The 15,734-nt window shown below is 40.5% G+C and overlaps 1 protein-coding gene across 1 annotated transcript in view; it reads right to left on the reverse strand.

Moving 5' to 3' along the window:
• LOC140065944 (uncharacterized) overlaps positions 1-12,520 on the reverse strand; it is a 47,397-nt gene extending 34,877 nt beyond the window's left edge. Inside the window, exons 1-2 of the mRNA XM_072113504.1 lie at positions 12,438-12,520; positions 12,174-12,190 (exon numbers count right to left, since the gene is read on the reverse strand). Of these exons, the coding sequence (XP_071969605.1) occupies positions 12,174-12,190; positions 12,438-12,520 (100 nt within the window). The remainder of the gene's footprint in view (positions 1-12,173; positions 12,191-12,437) is intronic.
• Positions 12,521-15,734: the final 3,214 nt, after the last annotated feature.

Genomic DNA, 15,734 nt, shown 5'->3' on the forward strand with positions numbered 1-15,734 from the left:
ATGGCTAGATGCATTGTCCGCAATCCACGACATCACCTGTTCGCACTGTTCTGGCCTCAACAGTGCTCTACCACGAGTCCCAGTAACTTGAGACATGAACCTAGGGAGTGTAGCTCTGCGGCGTTCCCCTGCTCCCTCATCAGCAGGTGGTGTCTCACCCCGCCCAGGACCACGGCCTCTGACCCCTGCAGTAGTTGGACGCCCACGTCCCCGCCCTCGTCCTCTACCCCTAGCCCTCGGGTTAAACATTTTTAAAATGAGAGTTATAACTTGAATTTTTTTTTTAACTTTTTTTTTTTTTTTGTTTTTTTTTGTGTTTTTTAGTTTTTAAAACCAAACGATGCTATCCTATTGCTATGGCTATTTTATAGCCAAGTATGAAAGCACACTGCTATGCCAGATGAGATGACGCTGAGTTATGAAAAAAATAAACGTAAAATAAAAAAGGAAATGGCAGACTGTGCCTAATTGAAATACAACCCCGGGCCCTAATAAATTTTCCCACTTCGGTCTTTGCGATGGATATGTGCGTCACTAAGCGCAAAACACAGTGGTCGCAAGTCTGACTCCCTTTAAGTACCTTGGATGTCATTGGGTTTTTAGTGGGGGAGTTGAAAGACAGGACACTTGATAGAGGAACTATAGGAGAGGTCCACTGATTGGCACAATTGGGACACATTTCTTTAAAGTTGAACAGTGCAAAGTTGGACGACTTAATAATACTGGTCAAGTCTAATGCTGAGTGATAATAATGATAACGATAATCTTTATTTATATAGCATTATCATATTCGGAAGTACTTTACAAATCAGAAGGACATGACTTAATGGACTTGCGTCTTTTTACAGCCTTATATATTATGATATTATGAGTACAAGCAGTCATATGGAACAATAGGATTGAGGGCCCTGTTTGCAAGAGCTTAAAGTCTATTGGGATGAAGGGTTGACACCAGAGGAATAAGAGCTTGTATAATGGTTCAGGCATTTTTTTAACGGAATGGAATACAAAAATTTAATAAATAAAGATGCTGCTGCTTGAGACAGCTATCACCCGCCATCTTATATACAAAGTTCAATGTCAATGGGACTGTAGAGAAGCCTGGAGCTTGGTATCTATCTGGTATTTGCCAGATAACAGACGGGAGGAGCATACAGAATGGAATAGTAAAGAAAGAGTTGAATTTACCAAGTGTTATATACTTGTGATGGGTTTTAAGAGCACAATTGAAACTTTGGTGGTTGGGTATTAGTCTGATAGTCCGGGGTAGGGCATTCCAGAGAATTGGCGCAACTCGGGAGAAGTCCTGTAGACCTGCATGAGTGGTTTGAATTAAGGTAGAGAATAATCTAAGATCACTTGCAGATTGAAGACCACGAGTTGGATGATATGAGTTGAGAGAGAAGAGGTAGGGGGATGCAGCATAGTGCAGAGCTTTGTGGATGAGGGTGATTATTTTACACTATATTTTGAAGGAGACAGGCAAGCTTTGCATTGTCTGGCACAGGTTAGAGGCATCCGTGTAGCATTGCATTAAGAATAGATTGGAGAGGAGAGAGTTTAGTGAGTGGAAGATCGATTAATAAGGAATTTCAGTAGTGTAGTTGAATCAGTGACATGACATTTAGCATGTTAGAGGATTTAATTGTGAGAAATGGGTGGATTCTAGAGATGTTTCTGAGATGATTAATCTGCCAAAGTTGAAAACTAGCCCAGTTGTGGGAATAGCAACATTTGAGACAAATTGACCACATAGGCATGTCCACTGTGTGCTGCCCGATTTTTTTTACAGATCCATTGATCTGCATGTGAGAAAAAAATAGTGGACAAAAAAACACCTGTGGCCAACACCCTTGATCAGTGCTGATCAGTGCTGTGAAAATCTTGCACCCATTGCAGCAGTAAACCTGTTTAAATGCTTCAGTCAAACCTTATCGCAGCACCCAAGCATTGGCATGGATTCCTCTACTGGCGCTGACTCCCCCCACCTGCTTGAAAACATGGCAGTAGTATTACAGAATGTAGTACAGGCGGTCCCCTACTTAAGGACACCCGACTTACAGACAACCCATAGTTACAGACGGACCCATCTGCCCACTGTGACCTCTGGTGAAGCTCTCTGGATGCTTTAAAATAGTCCCAGATTGCAATAATCATCTTAAAATTGTCTGCAATTAAGCTTTATTGATAATTCTTGGTCCTATTACAGCAAAAAAATTTGAAACTCCAATTGTCACTGGGGCAAAAAAAAAAAAATTGTCGGGAACTACAATGATAAAATATACAGTTTCGACTTACATACAAATTCAACTTAAGAACAAACCTACAGTCCCTATCTTGTATGTAACCCGGGGACTGCCTGTATTACTATTCATATCCCCTAGGGTTTTAGTTTAAAAAGAAGTGTGTTCTTGCGAGTATGTCCCTCGGTACAGTCTCTTCTAAGTGTGAATGTCAAGGTAGCCTATGAGCCTTCAACTTTAGTTTAGTTTAGTTTAGATTTGCTTCAGGCAACAGTGTCTTCTTCAGATCCCGGAGGTATCTAGACAGGTCAGCTTGGGTGCCAATCTCCGGGCTGCCCCTAACTTTACGTTATTGCAACGTGACTTGTCTCCGGGTCAGCCATTTTAGCCCTTAGTTGTTGTACCTTCGCTTCCAACTCAAAGTGAGAATCCATGAGAGCATTATGGGACGTAGTGCATTTTCTCATCTTATTCTGTAAATAGTCTACACTAATGCCGACAGAGTTTAGTTAAATTTCCACTGGTTTAATAATCTTAGTCATGTCCCCTTGAAAAGAGCATCTCAAGACCGATAACATCTCTTTCATGGCTACCCCTGTCATGTAGCGTGCCCTGTAGTTTCAGGTGCTGCTTGGCTGGGCTCTGCGATGGAGAGACTGGGGAGTGTGGGAAACTCTGTGCCAACTTCGGAGAGGTTCCTGCATCATGATTGTCCCTCGGGTATGTATGTGAGAAGTCGCAGCTACCTGACTGACCTTTTCCTGAATGTTACTCCATGCCCCAGATTAAAGATTAGGAAAGATCAAGGGTAGTAAATAATTAGCCCTAAAAAGGTCTATCCTTACATACGTTAGATGCACCTACCACCGGATCTAGTAGTGGTAGGTTTCCTTCTTTACAGAGGGTCTCTGCTGTGGATATTTCTTTAAAGGGGGAGAAGCTCTGCTGTGGACATTTCATTAAAGGGGGAGAAGTGCTGCTATGGACAGTTCAAAAAAGGGGGGCTCTGCTCTGGACATTTCATTAAAGGGGTACTCTGCTGTGGACATTTCATTAAAGAGGACCTGTCACCCCACCAAAAGACCCCCACCAACTATGCCCCCATAATCCTCCCCCCCAGCCCCTTTCTATTTATGTCATTTAAAAAAAAAATATTTATGTTGGTAAACTTGGTTTTAATGGATCCGGCCCATTACCAAATAAGGGGTCAGATCCTCATTTTCTGGACGCTGCAGTCGGCAGTGTTTACGAGAGGGCCAGCCAACACACCTCCAATACGCCCCTGTCAGGGGGACCTGTAAGAATAGCTGGCAGCAGAGCATATATTGCGTAATTGCTGCCGGCTCTTTCCGATGCAGCTGCACTGACAGAGACCGCGCCGTACATTTTCACAGCGCTGGCCACGCCGTGCTTATTCACAGTGCCGGCCGAATGTTATGATTATGGAGGAATAGTTGGTGGGGTCTTTTGGTGTGGTGACAGGTACTCTTTAAAGGGGGTTTATGCGGTGGACATTTAATTAAAGGGGGGCACTTCTGATAAATGGGTTAGGATTAGATATGGAGTGGTTGTGAGGAGACCAATTGTTTTTCACAGGGACCATGATGAGGGGGTTACCCGACCCAGTGATTATCAAAAACAATTTTGGGTGCAGCCAGTCCCTAGACACAAAAAGGTTAGGAATCATTGCCCTAAGGGGCCTGAAATAATAGCAAAACATTTTTTTTTAAATGTTAAAAGTTAAAAAAGTTAAAATTCTAATCACTTCCTTTCCCTAGAACACATGCATATACGGTACAGACCAAAAGTTTGGACACACCCTCTCATTCAAAAAGTTTTCAGTATTTTCCTGACTGTAAAAATTGTAGATTCCCACTGAAGGCATCAAACTATGAATTAACCCATGTGGAATTATATACTTAACAAAAACGTTTGAAACAACTGAAAATATGTCTTATATTCTAAGTTCTTCAAAATAGCCATATTTTGCTTTTGGTACTGCTTTGCACACTTTTGGCATTCTCTTGATGTTTGCACACTCTTGGCATTCTCTTGATGAGTTTCAAGAGGTAGTCCTCTAACAGTCTTGAAGAAGTTCCCAGAGATGCTTAGCACTTGTTGCCCCTTTTGCCTTCACTCTGCGGTCCATCTCACCCCAAACCATCTCAATTGGGTTCATGTCTAGTGACTGTGAGGCCAGGTCATGTGGCGTAGCACCCCATCACTCTCTTTCTTGGTCTAATAGCCCTTACACAGCCTGGAGGTATGTTTGGGTCATTGTCATGTTGAAAAATAAATGATGGTCCAACTAAACGCAAACCGGATTGAATAGCATGCAACTGCAACTGCAAGATGGTAACCATGCTAGTTCAGTATACCTTCAATTTAGAATAAATCCCCAACAGCGTGACAAGCAAAGCACCCCCACACCATCACACCTCCTCCCCCTTGCTTCACGGTGGGAACCATTTGTTCACCTTTGGCCACTCATTTTTCTTTACTAAGCCGCTTTTTTTTAGCCATAATACAAATTTTAAAAGTATATTCAGTAGGACTATTAGTTGTGTATCCACCTGACTTCTGCACAACACAACTGATGGTCCCTACTCCATTTATAAGGCAAGAAATCTCCCTTATTAAACCTGACAGGGCACACCTGTGATGTGAAAACCTTTTCTGGTGACTACCTCTTGAAGCTCATGAAGAGAATGCCAAGAGTGTGCGAAGCAGTAATCAAAGCAAAAGGTGGCTACTTTGAACAACATAGAATATAAGACATAATTTCAATTATTCCACACTTTTTTGTTAAGTATATAATTCCGCATTTGTTATTCCATAAATTTGATCCCTTTAGTTTAAATCTAAAATTTTTATAGTCATGAAAATACAGAAAAACTCTTTGAATGAGAAGTTGTGTCCAAACTTATGGCCTGTAATGTATCTGGGAGATGGACCATAGTGATGTCACAGTAATGTACCTGAAAGATACACCATAGCGATGTCACAGTAATGTACCTGAAAGATACACCATAGCGATGTCACAGTAGCATAGCTGAGAGTTACACTACGGTAATGTCACAGTAACAAACCTGAAAGTTGCACCATAGTTATATGACAGTAATGTACCTGGGAGATGCACCATAGTGATGTCACAGTAATGCACCTGAGGGATGCACCACAGTGATGTCACAGTAATGCACCTGGGAGATGCACCATAGTGATGTCACAGTAATGTACCTGAGAGATGCACTATAGTGATGTCACAGTAATGCACCTGGGAGATGCACCATAGAAATGTCACAGTAATGTAGCTGGGAGATTCACCATAGTGATGTCACAGTATTGTACCTGAGAGATGCACCATAGTGATATCACAGTAATGTCCCTGAAGGATAAACCATAATGATGTCACAGTAATGTACCTTGGAGAAGCACCATAGTGATGTCACAGTAATGTACCTTGGAGATGCACCATAGTGATATCACAGTAAAATACAGATGAGAGATGCACCATAGTGATGTAACAGTAATGTACCTGAGAGATGCACCATAGTGATGTCACAGTAATGTTTCTGGGAGATGCACCATAGTGATGTAACAGTAATATGTAGTATAGAGATGCACCATAGTGATGTCACAGTAATGTATCTGGGAGATGCACCATAGTGATGTCACAGTAATATGTAGCAGAGAGAAGCACCATAGTGATGTCACAGTAATATGTAGCAGAGAGATGCACCATAGTGATGTCACAGTAAAGTGTCTGAGTGATGAACCATAGTGTTGTCACAGTAATGTGCCTGGGAGATGCACCATAGTGATGTCACAGTAATGTACCTTGGAGATGCACCATAGTGATGTCACAGTAATGTACCTTGGAGATGCACCATAGTGATATCACAGTAAAATACAGATGAGAGATGCACCATAGTGATGTCACAGTAATGTACCTGAGAGATGCACCATAGTGATGTCACAGTAATGTTTCTGGGAGATGCACCATAGTGATGTAACAGTAATATGTAGTATAGAGATGCACCATAGTGATGTCACAGTAATGTACCTGAGAGATGCACCATATTGATGTAACAGTAATATGTAGTATAGAGATGCATCATAGTGATGTCACAGTAATGTATCTGGGAGATGCACCATAGTGATGTCACAGTAATATGTAGCAGAGAGAAGCACCATAGTGATGTCACAGTAATATGTAGCAGAGAGATGCACCATAGTGTTGTCACAGTAAAGTGTCTGAGTGATGAACCATAGTGTTGTCACAGTAATGTGCCTGGGAGATGCACCATAGTGATGTCACAGTAATGTACCTGGGAAATGCACCATAGTGATGTCACAGTAATGTATCTGGGGGATGCACCATAGTGATGTCACAGTAATGTACCTAGGAGATGCACCATAGTGATGTCACAGTAATATGTAGCTGAGAGATGCACCATAGTGATCTCACAGTACTGTCCCTGGGAGATGCACCATAGTGATGTCACAGTAATGTACCAGGGAGATGCACCACAGTGATATCACAGTAACGTTCCTGGGAGATGCACCATAGTGAAGTCACAGTAATGTACCTGAGAGATGCACCATAGTGATGTCACAGTAATGTACCTGAGAGATGCACCATAGTGATGTCACAGTAATGTACCTGGGAGATTCACCATAGTGATGTCACAGTAATGTATCTTGGGGATGCACCATAGTTATTTCACAGTATTGAACCTGGGAAATTCACCATAGTGATGTCACAGCTATGTACCTGAGAGATGCAGCACAGTGATGTCACAGTAATATGCAGATGAGAGATACACCATAGTGATGTCACAGTAATTTTCACAGCGCTGGCCACGCTGTGCTTATTCATAGTGCCGGCCGAATGTTATGATTATGGGGGAATAGTTGGTGGGGTCTTTTGGTGGGATGACATGTTCTTTTTAAAGGGGGTTTATGCGGTGGACATTTAATTAAAGGGGGGCACTTCTGATAAATGGGTTAGGATTAGATATGGAGTGGTTGTGAGGAGACCAATTGTTTTTCACAGGGACCATGATGAGGGGGTTACCCGACCCAGTCATTATCAAAAACAATATTGGGTGCAGCCAGTCCCCAGACACAAAAAGGTTAGGGATCTTTGCCCTAAGGGGCCTGAAATAATAGCAAAACATTTAAAAAAAAATGTTAAAAAAGTAAAAAATGCTAATCACCTCCTTTACCTAGAACACATGTATATACGGTACAGACCAAAAGTTTGGACACACCTTCTCATTCAAAGAGTTTTCAGTATTTTCCTGACTGTAAAAATTGTAGATTCACACTGAAGGCATCAAACTATGAATTAACGCATGTGGAATTATATACTTAACAAAAACGTTTGAAACAACTGAAAATATGTCTTATATTCTAAGTTCTTCAAAATAGCCATATTTTGCTTTTGGTACTGCTTTGCACACTTTTGGCATTCTCTTGATGTTTGCAAACTCTTGGCATTCTCTTGATGAGTTTCAAGAGGTAGTCACCTGAAATGATCCTCCAACAGTCTTGAAGAAGTTCCCAGAGATGCTTAGCACTTGTTGCCCCTTTTGCCTTCACTCTGCGGTCCATCTCACCCCAAACCATCTCAATTGGGTTCATGTCTAGTGACTGTGAGGCCAGGTCATGTGGCGTAGCACCCCATCACTCTCTTTCTTGGTCTAATAGCCCTTACACAGCCTGGAGGTATGTTTGGGTCATTGTCATGTTGAAAAATAAATGTTGGTCCAACTAAATGCAAACCGTATGGAATAGCATGCAACTGCAACTGCAAGATGGTAACCATGCTAGTTCAGTATACCTTCAATTTAGAATAAATCCCCAACAGTGTGACAAGCAAAGCACCCCCACACCATCACACCTCCTCCCCCCTGCTTCACGGTGGGAACCATTTGTTCACCTTTGGCCACTCATTTTTCTTTACTAAGCCGCTTTTTTTTAGCCATAACACAAATTTTAAAAGTATATTCAGTAGGACTATTAGTTGTGTATCCACCTGACTTCTACACAACACAACTGATGGTCCCAACTCCAGAAATCCCAAGGCAAGAAATCCCACTTATTAAACCTGACAGGGCACACCTGTGATGTGAAAACCTTTTCTGGTAACTACCTCTTAAAGCTCATCAAGAGAATGCCAAGAGTGTGCGAAGCAGTAATCAAAGCAAAAGGTGGCTACTTTGAACAACATAGAATATAAGACATAATTTCAATTATTCCACACTTTTTTGTTAAGTATATAATTACACATTTGTTATTCCATAAATTTGATCCCTTTAGTTTGAATCTAAAATTTTTGTTGTCATGAAAATACAGAAAAACTCTTTGAATGAGAATTTGTGTCCAAACCTATGGCCTGTAATGTATCTGGGAGATGGACCATAGTGATGTCACAGTAATGTCCCTGAAAGATACACCATAGTGATGTCACAGTAGCATAGCTGAGAGATACACTACAGTAATGTCACAGTAACAAACCTGAAAGTTGCACCATAGTTATATGACAGTAATGTACCTGGGAGATGCACCATAGTGATGTCAAAGTAATGTACCTGAGAGATGCACTATAGTGATGTCACAGTAATGTACCTGAGAGATGCACCACAGTGATGTCACAGTAATGCACCTGGGAGATGCACCATAGTGATGTCACAGTAATGTACCTGAAAGATGCACTATAGTGATGTCACAGTAATGCACTGGGGAGATGCACCACAGTGATGTCACAGTAATGTATCTTGGAGATTCACCATAATGATGTCACAGTATTGTACCTGAGAGATGCACCATAGTGATGTCACAGTATTGTACCTGAGAGATGCACCATAATGATATTACAGTAATGTCCCTGAAGGCTAAGCCATGATGATGTCACAGTAATGTACCTTGGAGATGCACCATAGTGATGTCACAGTAATGTACCTTGGAGATGCACCATAGTGATGTCACAATAATGTATCTGGGAGATGCACCATAGTGATGTCACAGTAATGTACCTTGGAGATGCACCATAGTGATGTCACAATAATGTATCTGGGAGATGCACCATGGTGATGTCACAGTAATGTACCTGGGAGATGCACCATAGTGATGTCACAGTAATGTACCTTGGAGATGCACCATAGTGATGTCACAATAATGTATCTGGGAGATGCACCATAGTGACGTCACAGTAATGTATCTTGGGGATGCACCATAGTTATTTCACAGTATTGAACCTGGGAAATTCACCATAGTGATGTCACAGCTATGTACCTGAGAGATGCAGCACAGTGATGTCACAGTAATATGCAGATGAGAGATACACCATAGTGATGTCACAGTAATTTTCACAGCGCTGGCCACGCTGTGCTTATTCATAGTGCCGGCCGAATGTTATGATTATGGGGGAATAGTTGGTGGGGTCTTTTGGTGGGATGACATGTTCTTTTTAAAGGGGGTTTATGCGGTGGACATTTAATTAAAGGGGGGCACTTCTGATAAATGGGTTAGGATTAGATATGGAGTGGTTGTGAGGAGACCAATTGTTTTTCACAGGGACCATGATGAGGGGGTTACCCGACCCAGTCATTATCAAAAACAATATTGGGTGCAGCCAGTCCCCAGACACAAAAAGGTTAGGGATCTTTGCCCTAAGGGGCCTGAAATAATAGCAAAACATTTAAAAAAAAATGTTAAAAAAGTAAAAAATGCTAATCACCTCCTTTACCTAGAACACATGTATATACGGTACAGACCAAAAGTTTGGACACACCTTCTCATTCAAAGAGTTTTCAGTATTTTCCTGACTGTAAAAATTGTAGATTCACACTGAAGGCATCAAACTATGAATTAACGCATGTGGAATTATATACTTAACAAAAACGTTTGAAACAACTGAAAATATGTCTTATATTCTAAGTTCTTCAAAATAGCCATATTTTGCTTTTGGTACTGCTTTGCACACTTTTGGCATTCTCTTGATGTTTGCAAACTCTTGGCATTCTCTTGATGAGTTTCAAGAGGTAGTCACCTGAAATGATCCTCCAACAGTCTTGAAGAAGTTCCCAGAGATGCTTAGCACTTGTTGCCCCTTTTGCCTTCACTCTGCGGTCCATCTCACCCCAAACCATCTCAATTGGGTTCATGTCTAGTGACTGTGAGGCCAGGTCATGTGGCGTAGCACCCCATCACTCTCTTTCTTGGTCTAATAGCCCTTACACAGCCTGGAGGTATGTTTGGGTCATTGTCATGTTGAAAAATAAATGTTGGTCCAACTAAATGCAAACCGTATGGAATAGCATGCAACTGCAACTGCAAGATGGTAACCATGCTAGTTCAGTATACCTTCAATTTAGAATAAATCCCCAACAGTGTGACAAGCAAAGCACCCCCACACCATCACACCTCCTCCCCCCTGCTTCACGGTGGGAACCATTTGTTCACCTTTGGCCACTCATTTTTCTTTACTAAGCCGCTTTTTTTTAGCCATAACACAAATTTTAAAAGTATATTCAGTAGGACTATTAGTTGTGTATCCACCTGACTTCTACACAACACAACTGATGGTCCCAACTCCAGAAATCCCAAGGCAAGAAATCCCACTTATTAAACCTGACAGGGCACACCTGTGATGTGAAAACCTTTTCTGGTAACTACCTCTTAAAGCTCATCAAGAGAATGCCAAGAGTGTGCGAAGCAGTAATCAAAGCAAAAGGTGGCTACTTTGAACAACATAGAATATAAGACATAATTTCAATTATTCCACACTTTTTTGTTAAGTATATAATTACACATTTGTTATTCCATAAATTTGATCCCTTTAGTTTGAATCTAAAATTTTTGTTGTCATGAAAATACAGAAAAACTCTTTGAATGAGAATTTGTGTCCAAACCTATGGCCTGTAATGTATCTGGGAGATGGACCATAGTGATGTCACAGTAATGTCCCTGAAAGATACACCATAGTGATGTCACAGTAGCATAGCTGAGAGATACACTACAGTAATGTCACAGTAACAAACCTGAAAGTTGCACCATAGTTATATGACAGTAATGTACCTGGGAGATGCACCATAGTGATGTCAAAGTAATGTACCTGAGAGATGCACTATAGTGATGTCACAGTAATGTACCTGAGAGATGCACCACAGTGATGTCACAGTAATGCACCTGGGAGATGCACCATAGTGATGTCACAGTAATGTACCTGAAAGATGCACTATAGTGATGTCACAGTAATGCACTGGGGAGATGCACCACAGTGATGTCACAGTAATGTATCTTGGAGATTCACCATAATGATGTCACAGTATTGTACCTGAGAGATGCACCATAGTGATGTCACAGTATTGTACCTGAGAGATGCACCATAATGATATTACAGTAATGTCCCTGAAGGCTAAGCCATGATGATGTCACAGTAATGTACCTTGGAGATGCACCATAGTGATGTCACAGTAATGTACCTTGGAGATGCACCATAGTGATGTCACAATAATGTATCTGGGAGATGCACCATAGTGATGTCACAGTAATGTACCTTGGAGATGCACCATAGTGATGTCACAATAATGTATCTGGGAGATGCACCATGGTGATGTCACAGTAATGTACCTGGGAGATGCACCATAGTGATGTCACAGTAATGTACCTTGGAGATGCACCATAGTGATGTCACAATAATGTATCTGGGAGATGCACCATGGTGATGTCACAGTAAAGTTACTGAGAGAAAAATAACAGACCATTAAAGAAAAAACAGCCACTGAATATAATGTAGGTAAAATTACAAGAAACGCCACATAGGTCGAAACAAATATTAATAAAAAAATTGAACGACAAATCCAAATTTTTTAGAACGACCGAGAAGAAACGTCGACCCGGACAGAGGGCGGGGAAACTCACCAAAAAGAAAATAACAGCTATAAGAACAGAAACACAACTAAAAGACAAAGAGTCCATTTCAGATCAAAAAATCTTTAATTTAAGCAGTTACACATTAAATGAAGGAGATAATAAATTACTACAAAAAGGTCTAAAGTTTGCACCGACGGTTCGTTTTGACAAATTCAACGCTTTCATCGGTTTGAAAAAATTTATGCGAAATCTTGCAATTAAGAAATACTTCATCAAACGTCCAATAACATCAAATATTTCTGTTTATCAGACCTGATAACCCATACAACGCTCAAACCAAAGTCCAGGTAAATCCACTCAGTGAATATTCTGAAGCGTTTAAAGTCTTTCAACATTTGGTCATAAAGGATATCAGAAAAATTAAAGATAGAAACTCTAACAAAGAGATGTATACAAGTAACTTAGAACATAGAGAACAGATGGCCATTCTTTCCTTACAGAAAAATAATGATATAATTATCCGTCCGGCTGATAAGGGGGGCAGCATAGTTGTGCAAAACACAGCAGACTATCGTAAAGAAGCTTTATGAATATCGGGAGATAAACGAACATATCAGCTTTTAAAATCAGATCCCACTAATAAATACAAAAGAGAATTGGAAGAATTAATAAAAAATGGTGTGACTTCAAGGATCTTAAATAAAAAGAAGGCCCAGTATATCAACACCCCAACCCCTAGAATTTCTGTTATGTATCATATCCCCAAGATACACAAATCAGAAAGGCGCCCCCAGGCCGACCGATAATATCGGGAATTGGATGTTTGACGTCCAATTTATCAGAATATATAGATCACCTATTGCAACCTCATGTCCAGCGATTACCTGCCCATCTGAAAGACACGACACATGTTCTACAAATATCAAACACAATTAAGTGGGAACCACATTTTATAATTGGAACTCTAGATGTCACATCACTATATACTGTGATAGAACTCACTAAGGGATGTGAGGCAGTACATTACTTTCTGAAAAAATCCGGACTTTTGCCAAATTTACAAATCAACTACATAGCAGATTTTATAGAATTCATTCTCAATCATAATTACTTTAAATATGAGGATTCATTTTATTTGCAAAGCTGGGGTACAGCCATGGGGACCAGATTCGCATCAAGTTACGCCAATTTATACGTGGGGAAATGGGAGGACGCCTACATTTTTCCCACAGGCGGACTTGCTGCGAATCTGGTCCTCTGGCGTAGATTTATCGACAACGTGGTGTTTGTATGGTCAGGGGGGGGGGGGGGGGGAAGAATGGCTCCTACAATTCTTCAGCAATATAAATAAAAACGATTACTACCTGGAATTCACACCCACTTTCAGTCGAGAATCCATTAATTTTCTTGACATAACTATCTATATTGAGGATGAGATGATTAAGACCAGGACATTTAATAAACCTACAGACAGTAATAGCTTCATCCAAAAAACCAGTTGTCATCTCCCAATTTGGCTAGATGCCATACCAAAAAGTAAATTTTTGCGTCATTGCAGAAATTGCACGGATGTAGAAATATTTAAAGAGGAAGCAACAATACTACAACAAAAGCTCATTAATAAAGGATATAATAAAACTCCTCTTTAAACCACTGAAACAATTGTCATGAACATGTGTAGATCCGATTTATTGAAAGATAGGGAAATGACAGGCGAGGAAAACACAAATGGGAAGGAATCGGTGGAAAAGAACTGTATAGAGGTGCCAATTATAACCCAGTACACACAAGATCAAAACATTTTTAAAAACATTGTAGCTCGTCACTGGAATATCTTGTCTCAGGACAAAACAATAGGCCAGTATCTATCAAAGAAACCGAAGTTCATTTTTAAAAAGGCAAAAACATTGGAGGCCTAGAACCAAAAAATTCCACAACATTAATAGAAAAAAATTTTCTGCAGAACAACGGCTTTTTTCCATGCAGACAGTGTATGGCATGTAAGATCGCCAAAAATAAAAAGATTATTAAAACATTCAGACCTATGGATAAGTATAAAATCAAAAGCCAATTAACTTGGCGAACAAAGGGAGTCATATACTGTATTGTATGTCCCTGCAATATATTATATATAGGTCGAACAAAAAGAATGCTGAAAGATCGCATTAATGAGCACAGAAGAAATATTGAAAAGCAAGTCGAAGAACACTACAAAAAGTTCCATCAGATTAGCTCTCTGGATGGATACAAGTGTGCAATGAAAGTCTGAATTCCTCTGACCGATGGTTTATCCAGCCTGTGAGGAATAACTGCAGCTTTATTACAGGTACCAACATATACTACACACACGCACATTAACACACCAACTGTGACTTATGACTTCCTATTTGTTGTTTCACAGATATATAGGTGTAGTTTCCCTTGTGCGGACGTAGTGTGTACTGTAGGCACCACAGCTGCGTTAGTTATGCACACTTTTATTTATTTTATTTGAACTTTCATTTTAAATTTTATTGTCTGTAGGTATTATATTCTGTAATAAAGTACCTGGGAAATGCACAAATTTAATGTCACAGTAATTTACCTAGTGTGATGTCACATTAATGAACCTGGGAGATTCATCATAGTGATGTCACAGTAATGTAACTGAGAGATGCGCCATAGTGATGTCACAGTATTCTACCTGGTAGATGCCCCATAGTGCTGTCACAGTAATTTACATAGGAGAAGCACCATAGTGATGTCACAGTAATGTACCCGAGAGATGCACCATAGTGATATCACAGTAATGTCCCTGAAGGATAAACCATAATGATGTCACAATAATGTACCTTGGAGATGCTCCATAATGATGTCACAATAATGTACCTTGGAAATGCACCATAGTGATGTCACAATAATATACCTGGGAGATGCACCATAGTGATGTCACAATAATGTATTTGGGAGATGCACCATGGAGATGTCACAGTAAAGTTACTGAGAGAAAAATAACAGTCATGTCACAGTAATGTAAATGGGCGATGCACCATAGTGATGTCAAAGTACAGTACCTGGGAAATGCACCAAATTGATGTCACAGTAATGTCCCTGGGAGTTGCATCATAGTGATGTCACAGTAATGCTCCTGGGAGTTGCACCATAGTTATTTCATAGTAACATACCTGATAGAAGCACCATAGTAATGTCACAATCATGTACCTGGGAGATGCACCACAGTGATGTCACAGTAATATGCAGATGAGAGTTTCACCATAGTGATGTCACAGTAATGTACCTGGGAGATGCAACATAGTGATATAACAGTAATGTGTCTGAGAGATGCACCATAGTTATGTCACAGTAATATACCTGAGAGATGCACCATAGTGATGTCACAGTAATTTATCTTGGGGATGCGCCATAGTGATGTCACCGTAATGTACCTGGGGGATGCACCATAGTGATGTCACAGTAATGTACCTGGGGGATGCACCATAGTGATGTCACAGTAATGTACCTGGGGGATGCACCATAGTGATGTCACAGTAATGTACCTGGGAGATGCACCAAAGTGATGACACCGTAATGTCCCTAGGAGATGCACCATAGTGATGACACCGTAATGTC

This window comes from Engystomops pustulosus, chromosome 6, assembly GCF_040894005.1.
Source record: "Engystomops pustulosus chromosome 6, aEngPut4.maternal, whole genome shotgun sequence".
Classification (NCBI taxonomy): Eukaryota; Metazoa; Chordata; class Amphibia; order Anura; family Leptodactylidae; genus Engystomops; species Engystomops pustulosus.